Here is an 18,894-nt window from a genome sequence, read left to right as displayed (position 1 = left end):
TGCCAGCTCGTCGGGCCGCCAGCGAGGCCGCCAACCAACCGTCGTGCCCTAATCTCACCCCCCGCCTTCCCTCCTCATCTCCTTTTATTGCTAATCCATTGTGCCGGTCATTGTCATTTGATCATGTGTGACCCTGCTGCCCTGCAGGCCCGAGTAGTGCTGACTTCTTGACCACACGTTTGAACACGATTGTTGTTTTTAGTGCAGTTTGCAAAATAAAAGTTTATCGCTGGGGGTTGTTGTGGTGGGGGAAGGGGGTGGCTACGCTAGGCACTGGCTTGTGAAATTGTAAATTGTGATAACTCCTGGCCTGCGTCACATCTTCATTACTTATCAAAACCATCATCATCACCAGCCTGCATAGCCCCCACCCCATCCACCCCCCCCCCCCCCCCAAGTCACTCAGTCTATGTGTGCCCCTGCACTGACTCCTCATTAGCACATGAATGAAGGGAGCAAAGAGCCGGCCAAGGAAGGTTTGCTTGGACGCCGACAGAAGGAAGATTTGCAATTCAAACCTCTGACCGACCCCTTCAGTGCATCCCACCCGCCCCACCCCCCACATGCTATATACTGCAGCCAGAACTGTCACCAGTATGATTGAGCGGCTATTTAAAGGGGGGCGACAGATGTCATACTTTAATGTGCAGCTTCTACAACATACAAATAATCCCCCCCCTGCAAAATTAAACAAAAATGTAATCATATAATCATCAACAATAATACAATATTGCTGTTGCTATACACAATACTAGTGTAAATGTTTACACTAGTATAAAAATACTGTATGCTCGATTACAAAATCAAACATTTATTATATGATATTATATTGTTATCATATTTGTAATATAATTATTTATAATATTTTTCTTTAAAATATTTTTGTAATAATATTTATAAGTTTCTTTGCCTGATGTTCCCTCGGCGCTTATTTAGTGCGTCACTTCCGGCTGTCTGACTTCCTGCATGTGCTGGCAAGATGGCTGCCCCCGTGGCCATTCATCTGGAGTTCGGGTCGGTGATTTTCAAGCCTTTTTACGGTAGTTTGTGTGTCTTTCAGCGTGTCACGTCACAGGGCGGGGGGCAGGCAACCACATCACGTGATCGTCGGAGGTGTATTTGTGGAATGTTTGGTTATCGTAGTTGTTTAAGGAGCCGTAAAGAAGTGTGGCGGCTAGCTGGACGTTAGCAGTGTTTGTAGCCATCTAGTCTGCCCGACTGACAGCCTGTGTCGCTCTCTCATAGGCATCTTAAATCATCACTCTAAATCTGTTCAAATGCAATATTTCATAGATTGGATGCTACTGTGTTGATATTTTAGGTAGTTGGATGTTGGAGTAAAGAATTGAACTACTAATGTTTGGATTTGTTTGTTTGCAGAGGTGGAGCAGAGCTGCTTTTTGACGGCGTCAAGGATCATCACATCAGCCTTCCCAGCCAAACAGAACCTTGTAAGTACTTCCGGCTGGATTTATTTTCATCCTTGCTGTTATTTATTGTAGTGGTCATAGGTTTAGGAGGAGGATTTAGTAGTAATATGTTGTAGTAGTAGTTGTTTGTAGTAGGTGTAGAGGTATTAGGTTCCGTATTTGTAGTAGTAGGTGTAGTAGTTGGCTAGCAGTAGTAGTAGGTTTGGTAGTAATAGGCGTTTAGTACCTATTAGGTGTAGTCCATTCCATTCTCCTCAGCTTATCCGGGTCTCGGGGGCAGCAGTCTCAGTAGGGAAGCCCAGACTTCCCGGTCCCTGGCCACCTACTCCAGCTCCGCCGGGAGGACACCAAGGTGCTCCCAAGCCAGCTTTAAGACACAATCCCTCCAACGTGTCCTAAGTCTGCCTTCTCCCGGCTGGGCATGCCCAGAACACCTCGCCAAGGAGGCGTCTAGACTAGATGCCCGAGCCACCACAACTGGCTCCTCTTAATGTGAAGGAGCCGCGATTTTGCCGGATAAGATTATGAAACTTTGATGGGCATGAAACCTGTGCTGTGAACCTCAGGCCCGGTGTCTGCTGTGCCACGCCGCTGAGCATGAGGAATTCAGCAAAAAAGCTAACATGCTAACTGTTAGCATGCTAGCATCTGGCAAGATGGCACTCTATAGCGAAAGCGTCAAGGAGGTCCTACAATATCCCTGCATCACGTCATGTCTGTATTAGCCTTTAGACGTGAGGAATAGAGCTAAAATGTTAACATGCTAACACATAGCATGCTAGCACCAAAAGTGCAGAGAAAGCATTCCTACATCATGCCATGTGTGTATTTATAGGCCTTTAAACAGGAATAAAATAGCCCAAATTCTTAAATGTTAACAGTTGGCATGGTGGCACCTAGCAAGATTGCATTAAGGAGCCAAAGTGCCAAGGCAGTTCCATTGTGTCCATACATCATGTCATGTGTTAATTTTTGTTTAGATATGTATAAAAAAAGTCAAAATGCTAACATGGTAAGAGTTAGCATGGTAGCATTTAGCAAGAAAGCACCAAGTCCCAAAAGTGTTAAGGCAGTCCCATAGTGTCCCTACATCATGCCATATGTGTGTTTGCCTTCAGACATGAGTAAATTAGCTAAAATGCTAACGCTAATGTATTTGCCTTTAGACATTATTAAATTAACTTAAAAAACAGTTAACATGCTAACACTTAGCAACATAGCATTCAGTAGTGAAAGGGGCCAGGCACTCCTGGTGTCTGCACATGATCATGTGTTGTTTTCCAATTGAAAGCAGCACTTGCCCTGTCATGGAGTACTAAAGAGCAGAGAGTGAGTGACATGCGGGTCGATACCAAACTATCGATTCCTGACATGATGATAACACAGCTCAATGCTCTATCATGGATTCTATGAAAATGTTGATATTTTGATACTCGGGTCATTTGAGGAGACTGCAGTCACCGTGTTTAATTCCAACTTCTAATATCTACCATATACATGAGATGTGTGGTATCAGCTGGGAAGGGAATCATTGTAATCGCACATGACTACACACCGTCGTTTTAAAAGCAGCAGGTGGCCGCCATCTTGACAATGAATGAGCACAAATCACTGAAAAGGCTGAATCCCTCATGTCAAACAGACGCTTCTTACGGCGAAACGATTCTAGATATTGACACCACAAGACGACCGTGAGTGGCCCGATGGTTGAGGCTTCGCATACATCTGCTTGTTTTGCAAATCGGTAGAGAAATGACCGCAATAGGACGAGTCGAAAACATAGACAATTGAACAGCTTGAGGAAAAAAAGATGGCGTCTTTAACATGGGAGTCAATGGGAGAATTTTTGGACTTTTGTCGCTTCTTGGGGCCACAGAAGGCAATCCGTACATCTCTCAGACATAAGAGGGACATCTTTGGAAAGGGGACAAAGATTCCTACGTTTTCACCAAAATATATTAAGCTAGCTAAAACGGTGTGGCCAGGAAGAGAAGTTGTTTGCAAAAAAAAAGTTATTTTTCAGCCTCCTATGCTCTAGCTTTAGAGACTATGTGGATTTCGGCCCTGCGCACACCTTCTTCTGACGAAGATGGAGCCAAAAGTAAACATCCAACGAAAAAACTAATTAGCCACAGCAAGAGATGAGATTTTTATCTAAAAATGAGCCATTAATCACATTTCTATGTGACCGTATGGCTGAGCTACAAGGCTGTGAAAAGTCTGTAAATTCTGTTTTTTTCTCTGGCATGTGCTGTTTCTAAAAATAGAACAGGGTGTTCCTAATTTTTGAAAGTTTTTGTTAATCGCGTCGCCATGGTTACATGACTCTTTCCAAATAATAAATAGCAACCGAGTCATGAGCGTCACGATTCCGGCAGTGTAACATTATGTAATGTCATTTTAAAAAGTGTTTTTAGTTGACGGGGACCAGCCCTTGAATATGAATATATCATTCCAATGTATAAAGTTATAAAAGAACAAATGTTTGATTTTGTGTGTAAAACACAAAAGAAAAATTACAAAATTATGGCGGGGTAAAAATAACAGAATTGAATGAAAAATCCAAAGCAATGATATTTCATTCATTCTTCCGAAAGCGAGTCGCTAAGAATATAAAATAAATAACATATTTCCAGAACTGTAGTCTCCTACTGGTTTGGATTGTCCGTTTTTAAGCACACAGTTTTCCTGGAAACAAAATCCATCTTCTGTTCTTTTTGGTGTATTACTTCTAGAAGCGTCAAGTCACTGCAGTACTGTTACTCCTCGTGTACTACCATAAAGAGCCACCTTGTCCATCGTCACTTTTACAATTGTCGCATTCCCCCATTGTCCCTGCCTGCCCATGTGTGTGTGTGTGTGTGTGTGTGTGTGTGTGTGTGTCTCGTAAAAGGGGGCTATAAAAGAGGCTCAAAGGGCTTCTGAGGTGTTACTGGAGTGCAATTAGGGTTCATCCACCAAATCCCTTATATATATATATATATATATATATTTATTTATTTTTACTGGCGCTCATTTCATCAGGCCCAGTCCTTGAAAAGAAATAAAACACGGTCAACCTCGGGGAATCCCTCTAAGCCAAGTCAGACTGATTAGCGGTGGAGAGGAAATGCTCGCGTCCCCTCAGCTTGAAATGAGAGGAATACGTGCGCTAACAAAGCCTTGACGGCCGCGTTACCACGACGACTCTGAGACAAAAGTTGACCAGCGGGGAGAATGTCGGAGGAGATATGACCTTGCTGCACTGCTTGACCCCTGTGTGTGTGTGTGTGTATACATATATAAACGTTGCACATATAGGTTCATTTTAAAGGGGCCAGACAAAAAAGGGGGGTGGGGGGGAATAGAAAACCCCAATATTTTACTTAAATGTTTGTAAATAACTAATAATATCATATCAATGGGACATTTCTTTAATTGTACAGCTTCAATGCATCCTATCGACCGACTCTGTGGTGGTGTTGTCATTATTATTTTTAATATTAGCATTATTATTTAAAACGTGCCCGCTTAAGTTGACGTTTGGGCTCCAGGGGGTCATGCTTATGAGAAATATGTCCATTTATTTCAAAGTGCCTCAGCCATAAATGGGTTTGGTGCTGCCTGTTTCCACATCAGAATCAGAAATGGTTTATTGCCAGGTATGATCAAACACATACTAGGATTTTGTTTTGGTGAAATAGGTGCAGACACATCTTTTAAAAAAAGAATGAAAATACAAAATATACAGAATAAACAGTATAAAAATATATGTACACGGTCTGTAATCCCAGTAATCCCTCATTTATGGCGGGTATTGGTTCCAGATCACATCATGATGAGTGAATTCCACCATATATTTTGGTAGTTTAAATTTAAAAGTACAATGAAAAAGGTATGACAATATATTGTAATCTAACTGAATTTTTACTAGGTTCCACTCTTCTATACTCTGTGTGTATGCTGGCGGCCCCGTCTCTTCTGAATGCTTTATATTTACTGTATATTTTACTTCATTTAGTAATTGTTATGCTGGAAAATGCTTCATTCGGGAAGTAAATGTGTAACATTTGCTGTAATATACACATTTTTACTAAACGGGCCATAGTCAAGAAATGGCAAGGAACTGTGTTTGTTTTAAATGAAAAATATTAGAAATCATTATAATGTCATCTTAGTGTCTTTGAATGCGTTTTCTGAATGCCTTATATTTGTATTTTACTTCATTTAGCCATTTTATGCTTAAATGATTCATTTTGGCAAAATATACATATATACATAGCATTTGCCATAGTCAAGCATGAAACCACAATGAACCGCATATGATTTAAAAAAAAAATAATAATATTTGGGAAAAAAACCATGATAGAATCATTACAATGTAATCACAATATCTTTGGATGCCTTTTCAAATGCTTTATGTTTGTATTTTACTTAATTTAGCCATGTTTATGTTTTGACCAGAAATACATAACATCCTGACTGTGAGGCCAACACACTATCCACCGTAGCCCCCCCCCCAGTCCTCACATCACAAGTCAACATGCAAGCCCACCGTCTCTGTCGCTGTCCATCAGCCATTTTGTGGGGAGTCAACATAAGCAGCCAATGTATTTCACTCTAATGTGATGGGGGGGGCACATTGGGTTAAAACATTTATCGGGGGAGCCATCTAGATATAGGTGGCATCAAGCAGAACGACGTACTTGCTCACGGTGCAACGAAGCAAAAAACCCAACACATCCATACCAAGTTGAAGCATCACATAAATCGCACAACTTCAAACTGTTCTTTCCAAACGCCCGCAAGGCATGCTGGGTAGTCCCGCTGCAACAGCAATAAGAACTATGAACAATAAAACATTGGCTATCAAGAATATGCTAGCTAATTCCTCCTTGTTTACTTCTCTCTCCTCCTCATCCAAGTTTTTTGAAAATATGACAAACACAGGAAATGTTGGAGAAAGAGGACCACTCGCTACCCAGCATGCCTTGTGGCAGGACTATATGGCTGTTTTTTGGCATGGGTGTTTGTGTGTGGCCACATGGTGCAGCAGGAAGGTTACTTTGTGCGTTGTGTGTGTTTACGTGTTGTGTTCATCCACCTCGGGGCCAAAGATGGCGGTGGCTACTTCAAATCTCATTTTAAGTGCTTCCATGCTTCCTAAGACGGGACTTTCATCGCTCCGTCATTTAGAGTGAGTGATAGAAGGATCTATAACGTTCCACTCTGGCATCGGAGACCTTCTCGCCGCTCCCATCTCCTTCCTGTCCAGCTACAGAAGAGCAGGACTTGGCATCAAAATGGCAGCCATGACGTGTCGCTATTCATTTTGGCTTTTCTATCTAGCTTTATGGATGCCATGACGTTATATGAGGGGGGCCATATCCTAACCTGTCACGATACAGCATGGGGGGGGGGGGGTCGTGATATCGCTTTAAACATACGTGATATAGTATTTATATCCAAACATGTCTGAACCCCCCCATTTCTATTTGCTATTATTTACAAGTAAGGTTTGTGTGTGTGTGTGTGGGGGGGTGTTGAAGGCAAATGTAATTGCTTCAGAATCCTTCTTATTTCTCTGTGACCCCAGCCAGTGATTGATGACCCTCGACTGAAAGATCCCCAGCCCCCACTCACTCCCTTTAACTCCTCACACACACACACACACACGGATATACATGCAACCCCCCCCCCCCCCCCAACGGTCTGGGGGTCTCCCGATTTGTACACGGGCCGAAAGATGGATCGCTCATCCCACCACCACCGCGCCCGTCATAATCGCTCAAAGGAAGCCGAAAAGGGCGGCTGCTGAGGGGACTTTGTTTGGGGGGAGGGAGGGTGCGCCGTCCACAAACAGCCAAGCCAGTTTTAAATGTGCGTCAAAATGGCGCCCTTTCCTCACCCGCCGCTCCCCACCCCATGGCGTCTCCTTCCCACGCAGCGCCGCCATCCCAGGATGCACAGCGAGGCCATGACGCATCACACTCCCCCAGCCCCCCCTTTTCTCGCTCATGTCCATTTTGTTTTATCACCGCGTCCTTGTTCTCCCCCCCACCACCCCCAAGTACCCTGCTCACCTTTCCACACACACACACACACACAGGTATACATTAGGCTTCTTCTTTGCTGGGAATTAGCATCCTGCTCTGCTAAAAAGTCCCTCATGCCGTTTTTCTATTTTAGGTCAGGCGTTTGAATTATGGTGTGTGTTTGCAGGCGGGGGTGGGCGGGGTTTATGAGGGGAGGCGGAGGGGAAATGTAAAGACAAAATGTGTTTTGGGGAGTAATGGAGGCGAAAAGCACACACGGAAAGACTTCCGTTTTTGTCCTTTGCAGAGGTGCATGTCCATAGTGTGTGTGTGTGTGTGTGTGTGTGTGTTGTTGTTGCACGTGAGCCACAGTATTAGGTACCCTTGCACCGTATGGGAGCGTATCAAAGATAATATGATACATAATGTCATACAGTAATAAACATCTGCTTGGTTATATTAATTCCTTTCTGACAATAGCAGAACTCATATTTGGGAGGTAAATGTCCGTCTTGTGTCTGTCTCTGTGCGTGTGGGGGGGGTTTAAAAGGCGCCATGCTATACAATACTGCAGTCCACATTACTCACATAGGTTCATAATGCGCACACGCACACACCTGACAGGTCTCGTTTAAAATGAGTTCTATTTTATCTCTCTGAAGCAGACACCCAATAGAATCCTGTTTGTAGCTAATAAGACTGTATAGAAAGACTCCATACAATAAATGTTTACATTGGTTTCATTTAGCCATGTTTGTTGGCTGCATCTGTACGACCTTCTTCTCTGCTTACATTTGTTCCATTTGGTGTCGCGTTGATACGACTTTAGCTAACACAACTCCTGACATGACGCACACACACACACACACACACGCACGGAGTCTGCAGCCATGAGCTAATGTATTCATTGTGCGATGTTTAGCAGGGGGATTTATCCCAAAAGCGCTCATTGTCGTTTCCTTTTGTGGCGGCGGGTCGCTCGGTCAGAGATCGGCTCGGCCTTTTGTCGGCGAGGTCACCGCCGTCTGAGTCGAGGGTGGCGTCTCGTTCAAGCTCCGTGATGGCTGCCGCCGACGCCATCGTGTGTACACTGATATTCCGCTTTATGGACGAATTATCAAGATGATTCCATTTTATTTTCAAGGTGATGGCCTGTTTACCCTTGGCCGTTGACTTTAGCCTCCAACCCCCCCCCTTTACCATGCCCCTCCTTTCCCTCATCCATATACATGCGCACATACGCCGCCACGTCCCGCCTGCTGCCTCCGTCTCGTCACATCGACCATCGTGCACCTTGACCTCTCACCCCTGACCTCTGTTGTCTGCCCTTCTTTTTTGGGGGGGTGTTTTTTTTCAGGGGACATGAAGCAGCTGCTGGCGTGGATCCAACAGAACCTGCTGAAGGAGCGGCCCGAGCTCTTTGTCCAGGGCGAGTCCGTGTAAGTGGACAAAAATAACACCGCATGATTACTGTGATGGTGTGTGTGTGTATGTGTATGTGTGTGTGTGTGTCATTGTGGACCCGAGCATCCTTGCAGGCTGGATGACTTTTACTGCCGCCTTTTGTGGGCCACTATTTATAGCATCACCTGACCAGTGAATGGGGCTGCCCACCTATAAAGCTGCTAGATTAGACGGCTCTGTGTTGAGCATCATCAAGGCGCTCCTCACCCCTCAAAGAAAGATCTTACGCTCTCTCTTGTTTGTCTTCTGTGCTTTTGTCCACCACCATGGCCCCCGCCCCCGGCCGACCCATCTTTAGAAGGCATCTAATATGTGTGTGCATGTGTGTCATTACCGTTCCATCCACCCCCCGTACCTTTAGTATGTATGTGTACTGTGCTAGTGTGGGGACATAACCGTAGAGTTTGCATCATCGGCCGTGACGCATTAATTAGCAAAAAACATGAAAAGCAAAACAATTACATTCCGAAATACAAAGAAATGTCTTTTTTGTTTTTTTTTCATGTCCGCCTGAACCTCCTGAAATACAATCATTGCAGTTTAAGGCCTCGAAGTGTTTAAAATAGCTTAAAATCCCATCACATATTATTTTAACGGTTGAAAGAAAACGTGGGCGGGGAACCTTTTTTCTTTTGTTTTTTTTTGTTCCCCTGGTCTCGTTGGTGAGTGCTTTAGCAGGGTAGCTGCAGGGCCTGAAAAGTCTAAAATCCAAACCTTAGCGTTTAAGGCCTTATGTCAGATATCTGTTGAAATATGAATTTCAAAGCTCTTAAAAATGTATAAAGATTACTTTTAAAGTGACAATGTGACAAAACGTTCGTCTGTCATATATTTACTTGTTTTTTTTTTCAATAACACAAACGAGACGGAGCCCATGGGAGTGCTTTTAGCAGGCTAGTCTGAAATCCACTCATTTCAATTGAAGGCTTTAAAATGTCCATATCTTCAAATCTCATCACATGTCTTAAAATGTCGTTTCTTCTAAAGTGAGCCCCTACGTCTGTTCGTCGTTTTAATGTCATAAACCAGACCGAGCCACCTGAGAGTGCTTTTGCAGGGTCTGAAAAATAGAATCATTTGAATTGAAGGCCTTAATATGTCAAATATACTGCGTTTAAATTTGATTAAAATATGTATTTTCTAAAATACAAATTAGAAAGTTTTTAAACTGTGTTCAACATTTCATCAAATGTCTTTTAAAATACGATTTAAGGGTCTTTAAAAATCCACTTTAAAGTGAGCCGGTTTCAGGGGAGTCGTGAGTCAATCATTTCCATTGAAGGCCTTTTAAAATGTTGAAAAAGTCATTTCAATTTGATTTGAAAGGGCTTAAAAATGTATAACTGTTGCTTTTAAATGTTTGGATTTTAGAGGGCAGCACACTGGAAGGCCATTCAACCATTTTCCTTAATGCCTGTTGTGCTCTTTTGCCAGTTTGACGGTGAAATGGGTTGGAATTGAGAAGAGCAATACGTGCTCACGTCCAAGTTGCCAGATGTGTTGTTGCTGGAATTTTTTTATTTTATTTTTTAAAGGGAGTATTTAGAAGAGGTCTGGATGCTTGTTAATTTTAGCAACAAAGTGGCTAAGTTGGCAACACCGATCCCTCCTGCTACGTGTTCTTATCCTCTGACAGAGCAGGAGTGTCGTACGTATAATGTTTTTTCACACCGGGTGAACAGGCAGGATAAATGTACAGGAAATACTAATCTTTATTCATGCTGGAGACGAAGAAAGCGGGGGGGATCTGACAGATGAGTGACTGATGGAATATTCTTTCTATGTATTGTATTGTATATTAGTATTTTTTAAAGTTATATAGGCAGTAGAGACCTGTCAGAGGGATGGGGCACCCCCGGAATGAGGGTACGGGAGGTGGCGTTGGTGCCTTGCTCAAGGGCAAACCTCAGCAGTGTTCAGTGAGAAGGAAGCCAATTTTTTATGTATTTTTCCTGCCTTTAAAAATGTCCATATAATATAAAGTAATGTCAGCAGAATAGTATTACAACCTAGTCTATATAATTGCTTTTTAATGACTTTTTATTCTTCTCTTCATGTCATATAATTCCTAAATATACCCCCCCACCTCTAAGTATGAATATATGCAGAATACATCAAAGTATTTGAAATGTGATTTTAATACATTTAATGTTCTTTGCTAATGTAGAGTCGCCATTTATTTTCATCTGTCTGCTCAGTCGTATATTAATACCAGAAAAAGCGAGCCTTCGTGCTGCATGGAGTAGAGCATGTTGACATTGTGACATTTTTCCATGCACGTTCCCGAATCATCACATCTCCAGCAACCTCCCTATGAAGATAGCATGAAGACCACAAGATGTTTTTGCATCATCTCCTTTGTTCAAGTGAATGTGTGGGACACATGATGGATGCCAGCGTGTACACCTCTACCTGCCCATGCATCCCTCACCGTCCCCCCCCCTCCTCCCTCCTCCTGCAGGAGACCCGGGATCCTGGTGCTGATCAACGACGCCGACTGGGAGCTCATGGTGAGCCTCGCGTGGGGTTTGATTTTTCCATGTGTAGTCTTTTATGTCGCCTCGCCATCACGCGTCTGTCCTCATTGGACGCCGCAACCGGACGACAAAGCGCCAAGGCTAACGTTTACACTTGCACAAAAGGCTTTCATTTGATCCCGAGCTTGTGTACACACACATAGACACACACACACATGTACACACCAGCATGTGTCAGTGGATCCCCTTGATGGGACGTATTGACACAAGGATCTGTCCTGTCTTGTGCACGGGGCCTGCAGGGCGAGTTGGACTACCGCCTGCAAGACCAAGACAACGTGGTGTTTATCTCCACCCTGCACGGAGGATAGAACCCACACAAATCCCCCCCCACACTGGACCACGCGTCAGGAGGTGATGGATGTTCCTCAAGAGCCGGCATGGACGAGACCGCATCTTTGATTCTTGGCTTTATTCTGACATGATGGGCTGGGATAGCGGGCAGGAAGTGAACGGGTTTTATCAGCGTTGACAAACACGTGGACTGTACGCGGCGTAGCCATATCCACAGGCACGAAACATCAAATTGTTATGTAGATTTCCCACCCGGAGCACACTACCTTGTTCTTATTTCTTATTTTAAAGAAAATCTATTTCAATATCTTCCTTTGTATTTTTGTAGATTTATTTCCATTATTATATCAATGATAGCCCCGCCCCCAAATATAACCTTCTATAATTTTCTCCCCCTGTGTTTAGATACGTCAACACGTCATTTTTTTATGTCTTACTTTGGAAATCTTTATAAAACAGGACTACACAGGATGTTCATGTACAAAGTGTCTTTTATTTTGAAATGACCATGGCAAAGTGACCATAATTACAACAATGCCAGATATTCCCCCACCATTATTTTGACCAAGGACCGAGATGATGAGAGATGTTGAGTTGGACCCCCCCAAACAAGCCAGACGTGGATTGTATACAGAATCCATATTTCCTCCATATTAGTCGTAGTTCATATTTCCCAGCGGCCTGCAGTGGCCCCCCCTGCTGCTTAGTCCACCTGAATTTCTTCACAAATTCTCACCATCTTTAACAAGTCCAGTGTGTGTGTGTGTGTGTGTGTGTGTGTGTGTGTGTGTAACAATGAAATATTTCCCCTCTGCTAGGATTTATATATTGTATCTGATGAAATAACACTTGAGGGACATTTTAGCCTCCTAAAGGCCTGCTGAGCCGAGGAGTGTGTACTGAAGTGCGTACTGGTGTGTGTGTGTGTGTGTGTGTGTGTTCAGCACCACTGCGGGAGGTCGAGGTGTCTCCTCGGGCTTGCCCTCGCCTATGAGCGCCCCTGGCGACCCGAAAGCCTTTTTCTCGCTTGTAGAGTCCGATTTGCAACGGGAAGCCTTCCCAGAATAGGAAGCTGGAAAAAGGGAATGCTAATGAGGGGCTCCACTTTGGGAAGACACAATACTGGAGCCCCCGCGTGCGTGTGCGTGTGCGCCTGCGCGCGCGTGTGGATACTTTGCAATTGTGTGATTACGAAAATGTGTTTGTTTTGTTTAAAGAGAAAAAAAGAGGGTTGGGGGGGTTACCTCCCGTGTGCGCATCCGCAATAATTCTCGAAATGTCGCTGATGTCACGTGATTGATTGACAGGCGTCATAAGACATCCTGGCAAAGTGATGCTTCTGTCGTTATTCTAATTTAGGGATTTGGTCCTTTTTTAACACACCCTTGGGATTTTTGTAGTTCTTCAAAAAAAGCGGGCATCAAAACTATTTTTTGCGCAAAACAAAAATAAATCGACTTTATTTTTCTTCAAGCAAAGATGCACAATGTAGTCCTAGTAGAAATATTACTTTATTTATGTTTTTATATCATTTTCACCAGGCAAAAAACAAAAAAAGTAGCGACAGCATTTGTAAACAATGTTGGCATGCATCGGTCCGTTGGGGGTGTGTACATTTTTCAAAGAAAAAAAACGCCTTTTATTTGTTTATATGCATTTATACCGCAATGGTTTTTATTTGTTTATATGTATTTATACTTAAATAGTTTTTATTTGTTCATGTGCATTTATACTGAACTCTTTATTTGTTTATATGCATTTAAACGTATTTATACTGTCATTCCTTTTGTGAGGGGGGAGGGTGTTGATAAAAATCCAATAATATAATAAATAAAAATATATATAAATAAAAAAGACGAAGTAAAGAAATAATATTGGTCAATATATCTCCTTTCATGGAAATGAGTCCTTTTAAATTGCTTTATAAAATATGTCAAGAGCAGAAAACGAAGAAATTTAATATGAAAGTAAGAAAACTAAATGAACAAATAAATATTTTATTGTCCATAATATACCTCACATTTTTGAGGCGTTTAATGACACAAAATAAAAACGGAGCAATTGCGAGTCGTTATTTAAGAAGCTAAATGCATCCCTGCTAACGATCTTTGGTGTGTGTGTGTGTTTTATTGCCCTGTACAGGTCCATTTTGGAAGCAGAAAGGGGGGGTAAGCTGGTGGTGGTGGTGGGGGGGTGGTCTCCTCGTGAATGTGCGTCACTGTTGCTTGCACGAGGCCTGTCAGCCCTCAACTTCCTGCTTTTCTTCTACTATTTGCCAAAGAAAAGTCGATACATCGACGCTGCCGCTCGATATTTGCCATTTAAAGCAAACAGCCTTGATTAGATGTTCGACAAAGTGTAAATACCAATGCTGCTGCGATAATACCACGCTCCCTGAACGCCTCACGGGCCACTTTAATGCTATTTGAGTATAGTGTTGATTAAAAACGTCATTTTTTTTTACCTTACCTTACCTTGCTTTCCCGCCCGTCCCTGGCGTGATGGACGACAGCGAGTCTGCAGCAACAGATGTCCATACACAATTCTTGGTTTGTTTGCGCTGGAGCGGACGCAAGAATTGCGTTTGGACAATCAGCCGCTAAAAGACCCCAAACTCGGGACGCCAGTATCCGGTATTCCCACACTGATCCCTAAATTTCACGTTTATATCAAGGAATAACACGCGCCTTGCACGTGGAATTGTGCTATTTTGTGTACGAAGAGGCGCACCTGCTGCGGATGATGCTAAAATACATTTTAGTACCGGGGTCCAACCTGCTCTATAGGCGGCTTTTGACTAAAAGCAGGCCTCCAAAGATCGTCTATGTCATAAAATAACATGAACTATAGCAGCACGTGTGCACATATATACAAAATGGTGTCTTTTTAATAACAGCACGTGCACCTGCCTTGTTTATTTTTTCTTCCCCATCAAAGTCAGGCCTCTAAAAATGGATTCTATCCTTAAGCACTTTTTTGTTAGTTTTTTTAATACTTTGAATATTGTGCATAAAAATCCCTTTCTATTATGAAATAACACAATGCGGTATACATTCTATGCATATTTCCATTATAATAGAATTGTGTTATTCTAAATCCAAATATAAGAGGTGCACCTGCTGCAAATAACATCCGGCATCAATCCTCCCGTAAACCATGCAGGCCTCCAACGTCCCTTCTCAAATAGAACCGCGTTTTGTGCACATAATAGACTTATTAATCTTATTTTTGTCCAGCAGTGCGACTTTTTAGACACCCCCCCCCCCCAGGGTGATAAAGTTAACCTGAGGTCAGTGCATCAGTGCACCCCCCACCCCCCCATCCCCAGCAGTCACATTGTCACTTCACAAAAAAAGCATCAACTCCTCCCTGCGTGGATTTCAAATAAGAAATCATCATTTTAAGTCCATTTCGAGATTTCTTTTTTGACTTGCAGAGCGTCACAATGGCTTCCCCACGCAACAGCAAAAAAAAAAATCCATTTGAAGGTGCCGGTGTCCCAAATGTGGCAAAATGGGCTCTTAACTCCCGTTTTAGTGCGTCCTTGTCGCTTCGCGTCCCCGTGCTGCGAAAAAAGCCTCCCTTCCATCCTTCCGTCCTTCCTTCCATCCTTCCATCCTCCTCCTCCGTCCTCCCCTGACGTGTGCGAGCTGTGGACTGACCGGGGGTGTCTGCTGTGTGTGCCCGGCTTGCCTTTTTCTTGCTCCCAACAATACCAAAAAAAAAAAAAAAAAACGTCAGAAGAAGCGACGCAAAGGACGCAAGGCGCGGGGAGGAGCGGAGAGCCTCCTGCTTGGTACTGAATTTGAATAACACCACGGGTGATAAATGGCCATTGTACCGCTCAAGTCATGAATCTCCCTGTCCTCTGTGTCACACGCCAACAGCTGCGATGAGAAGCAGAAGAAGCAGATTCTCTTAAAGACACAACAGCACCTCTTTTCTCACCCCCCCCCCCACCACCTCCTTCCACGCCAAAAGATTACAATCGTGACACTGTTGACTCTGCGTGACGTGTTCAGTGTTCCTCCTGCAAGCACCAGGCACTCGCAGCAGAAAGCAGGCAGCCGCCATGCTGCCTCTGTGGGCCTCTTGTTGGACCTCACATAGCACCTTTATCCTTGCCTAGTAGCACTCTATTCATACCACCGTGGCATACAGTACACGGCATAGCGTAGAATATTATCTTATTTTATTGGCCCGCTACATATTCTAAAAATATTATTTCACTAAAATAAGTTCCAACAGCAAAAGTGAACAAAGAAAGTAAAAAATATGAAGTTATTTTGGAGAACGACATTGTCATGAGGTCATTTTAGTCGCATTTTAAAAAACATCATAACATAAGAAATATTCATAGTAACATTAAGAGAACATTTGCAGAGAGCACCCCCGGAATGTGCGTACGGGAGGTGGTGCACGGTGCCTTGCTCAAGGGCAAACCTCAGCAGTGTTCTGGGAGAAGGAAGCAGGCGTCCCTCCAAAAACTACTCACAATTTTTATGTTTATGTCAACATAATGTATAGTAATTTCACCATAATATAATATATAATATTATTTAATAATAATAATATAATAACCTTGTGTATAGAAATACTTTCTAATGATTTTTTACTCGCCCCAGCCACTCACTAAAAAAACAAGCTGCAATTTAAGAGAATACAAGTTTTAATACAAATTTTACAAACATTTTACAAATCAAAAAAATATTTTTTTTATTAATTTTTTTTAATAATTTTTTTTTTTACAAAAATAAATTAAAATGGTCAAATTGTGGAAAATGACATCACATCAAAGTCGTAATATTTTAAGACACAACAAATAAAGTTGTCATTTTTTGAAAATGTTTATGAAAAATCTTACATGACTAAAATGAAAATATGATAAAGTCATAATTACAAGAAGAAAGTTTGAATATTTAAAAAGCAGCAATGGGAAAGAAAGAGCTGTACTTTCAGAGAATATTTATATACTATATACTATTAATATTCTATGAGGTATTAAGCACATTATTAAGAGAAAAACATGAGAAAAACAGCAATTTTACAGGAATAAATGAAAAGTCATTTTATGAGAGTAAGAGAATATTAGGAGGACAAATGACCTAATTTTGGTCGCATAATGATAAATATTTATAAATTATCATATTCCATCCATTTTCTATACTGCATATCCTCTCTAGGGTGTGTATGCTGGAGCCTACCCCAGCTGACTTGGTACCTGGACTGGATGGGTCATATCACGAGAATCAAAACAACACATAAAGTGGCAATCTTTGCAAAATTAGGCTGATGAAAAAGTTGAAATGTTACAATAATAAAGTGAAAATATTACAGGAATAAAGTCATCATTACCAGAAGAAAATTTACAAAAATAAATGGAAAAAAGAGCTGTAATTTTATGAACATAAAATCAAAACATCACAAAAAAAAATGTATTTTTATGAGATCAGAGTCCGAATTTGACCAGAATCAATTTGAAATATTATCAGACAGAAATGTCATTTCAATAATACAAATCATGTTATTTTTGAAAACAAAACAGAATAAAGTTGCAATAATTGGAAAATGAGGTTATGGAAAAAGTTCCAATATTATGAGAATACATTGAAAAGATGATGAGAATAAAGTCAAAACATGACAAAAAAAAAGTATTAGAAATAAACAAGAAAAAAAGTCAATTTGGCTGAATGACAACAATGAGACTCATTGCAAGTTATCCCAAAGGCTTGATTGCACTTGTTGCTGCTAAGGATGGCCCTAGCGCTTATTAGCTTTAGGCTAATCACTTTCTCACACAGGAACACGGGCATCAGGTGTTGATGAAGTGTTGATCTATCACACATTGGATGACTTTTAGCGTTTTTAATGCACAAATTGAATGAAAAAGTACCCCCCCACCATCACCACACAATTAAAAAAAATACAAATGAAAACAGAAATTTTATAATATTGCAAGACTGAAGTCAAAATTTTATGAGAATTTTATGAAGGAAAAATTGTTGAGGAAAAATTATGAAAAATCAGATATTTTGAATAAAGATGTACGTTTACAAGAATAAATATAGTACATTTATGAGAAAAAGCCGTACATTTAAGACTTTATTTTCTTGTATATTAATGACTTTTTCTTTTTTATTGTAAATTCACAAAATATTTTGGAAAAATCTGATTTTAGGAATAAAGATGTACATTTACAAGTAATTTATGAGAATAAAGCCGTAAATGTAAGACTTTTTTCTTGTAAATTATTTTTTTTTTTTAATTAATTTACAAAAAAATGTTGACAACTGATGTTTGGATAAAGACGTACATTTAAAAGAAAAATATATTGTAAATTTATGAAAATAAAGCCGTGTCCTGTTCTGACAGGACAAAAAAACTAAAAGTTGGATTTTCTGTCGTAAAAGTATAAAGGTAGTGACACGTGTAACGTGTCCGTTCCTGTATATGACATCGTTGTGAATGAAAATGGCCAAAAGCTGCCCTTTTGGTAACATTTGAGAATCTGAGAATTAAGTTGTAAATCTACAAGGAAAAAAGTGGTAGATTTATCATTTTTGTCTTAGAAATTTACAGAAGATTTTGAAAAGGATTTTTTGAATGTACGTTTATAAGAAAAAAAAATGAAATTTATAAGAATAAAGCTGTCAATTTAAAACTTTTTTCTTGTAAATATAACTTTTTTTCATAAATGAAAAAAGAAAATTGAAGAAGAAAAAATGTAAGAAAAATTAATGAAAAAATATGAAATGTATGAACATATAGCCATAAGTGTAAGACTTTTTTGTAAATGTATGCATTTTTTTGTAAAAAATTGTGAAAACAAAAATATTTTGAATAAAGATGTACATTCAGAAGAATAAATATAGTAAATTTATGACAATAAAGCTGTAAATTGAAGACTTTTTTCTCGTAAATTCAGGAAAAAAATTTAAAAATCTGATTTCTGTAATAAAGACGTATATTTACATCAAAAAATATAGTTAGTTCATGAACATAAACCAATAAATGTAAGACTTTTTTCTTGTACATTTATAACTTTTTCTAGACAATTCAGGAAAAATATGAAAACTCAGATTTTTGAAATAAAGACCTACGTTTACAAGAAAAAAATAGTACATTTATGAGAAAAAGCCTTACATTTAAGCCTTT

General features: G+C 40.9%; 1 protein-coding gene across 1 annotated transcript; it reads left to right on the top strand.

Moving 5' to 3' along the window:
• The first annotated feature begins 959 nt into the window (after window positions 1-959).
• On the top strand, window positions 960-12,392 carry urm1 (ubiquitin related modifier 1). Its single transcript, XM_058057657.2, has 5 exons — window positions 960-1,014; window positions 1,381-1,451; window positions 8,802-8,883; window positions 11,370-11,418; window positions 11,688-12,392. Exons 1-5 carry the CDS (start codon window positions 980-982, stop codon window positions 11,754-11,756), a joined length of 306 nt encoding a protein of 101 aa, XP_057913640.1. The 5' UTR covers window positions 960-979; the 3' UTR covers window positions 11,757-12,392.
• The last annotated feature ends 6,502 nt before the right edge of the window (window positions 12,393-18,894 follow it).

The sequence above is a fragment of the Doryrhamphus excisus genome, linkage group LG19 (genome assembly GCF_037039965.1).
Source record: "Doryrhamphus excisus strain RoL-2023G ecotype Guam linkage group LG19, RoL_Dexc_Guam_v1.1, whole genome shotgun sequence".
Classification (NCBI taxonomy): Eukaryota; Metazoa; Chordata; class Actinopteri; order Syngnathiformes; family Syngnathidae; genus Doryrhamphus; species Doryrhamphus excisus.
The sequence above is the reverse complement of the archived record's forward strand: the minus strand, read 5'-3'. Positions and strand labels throughout refer to the sequence as shown.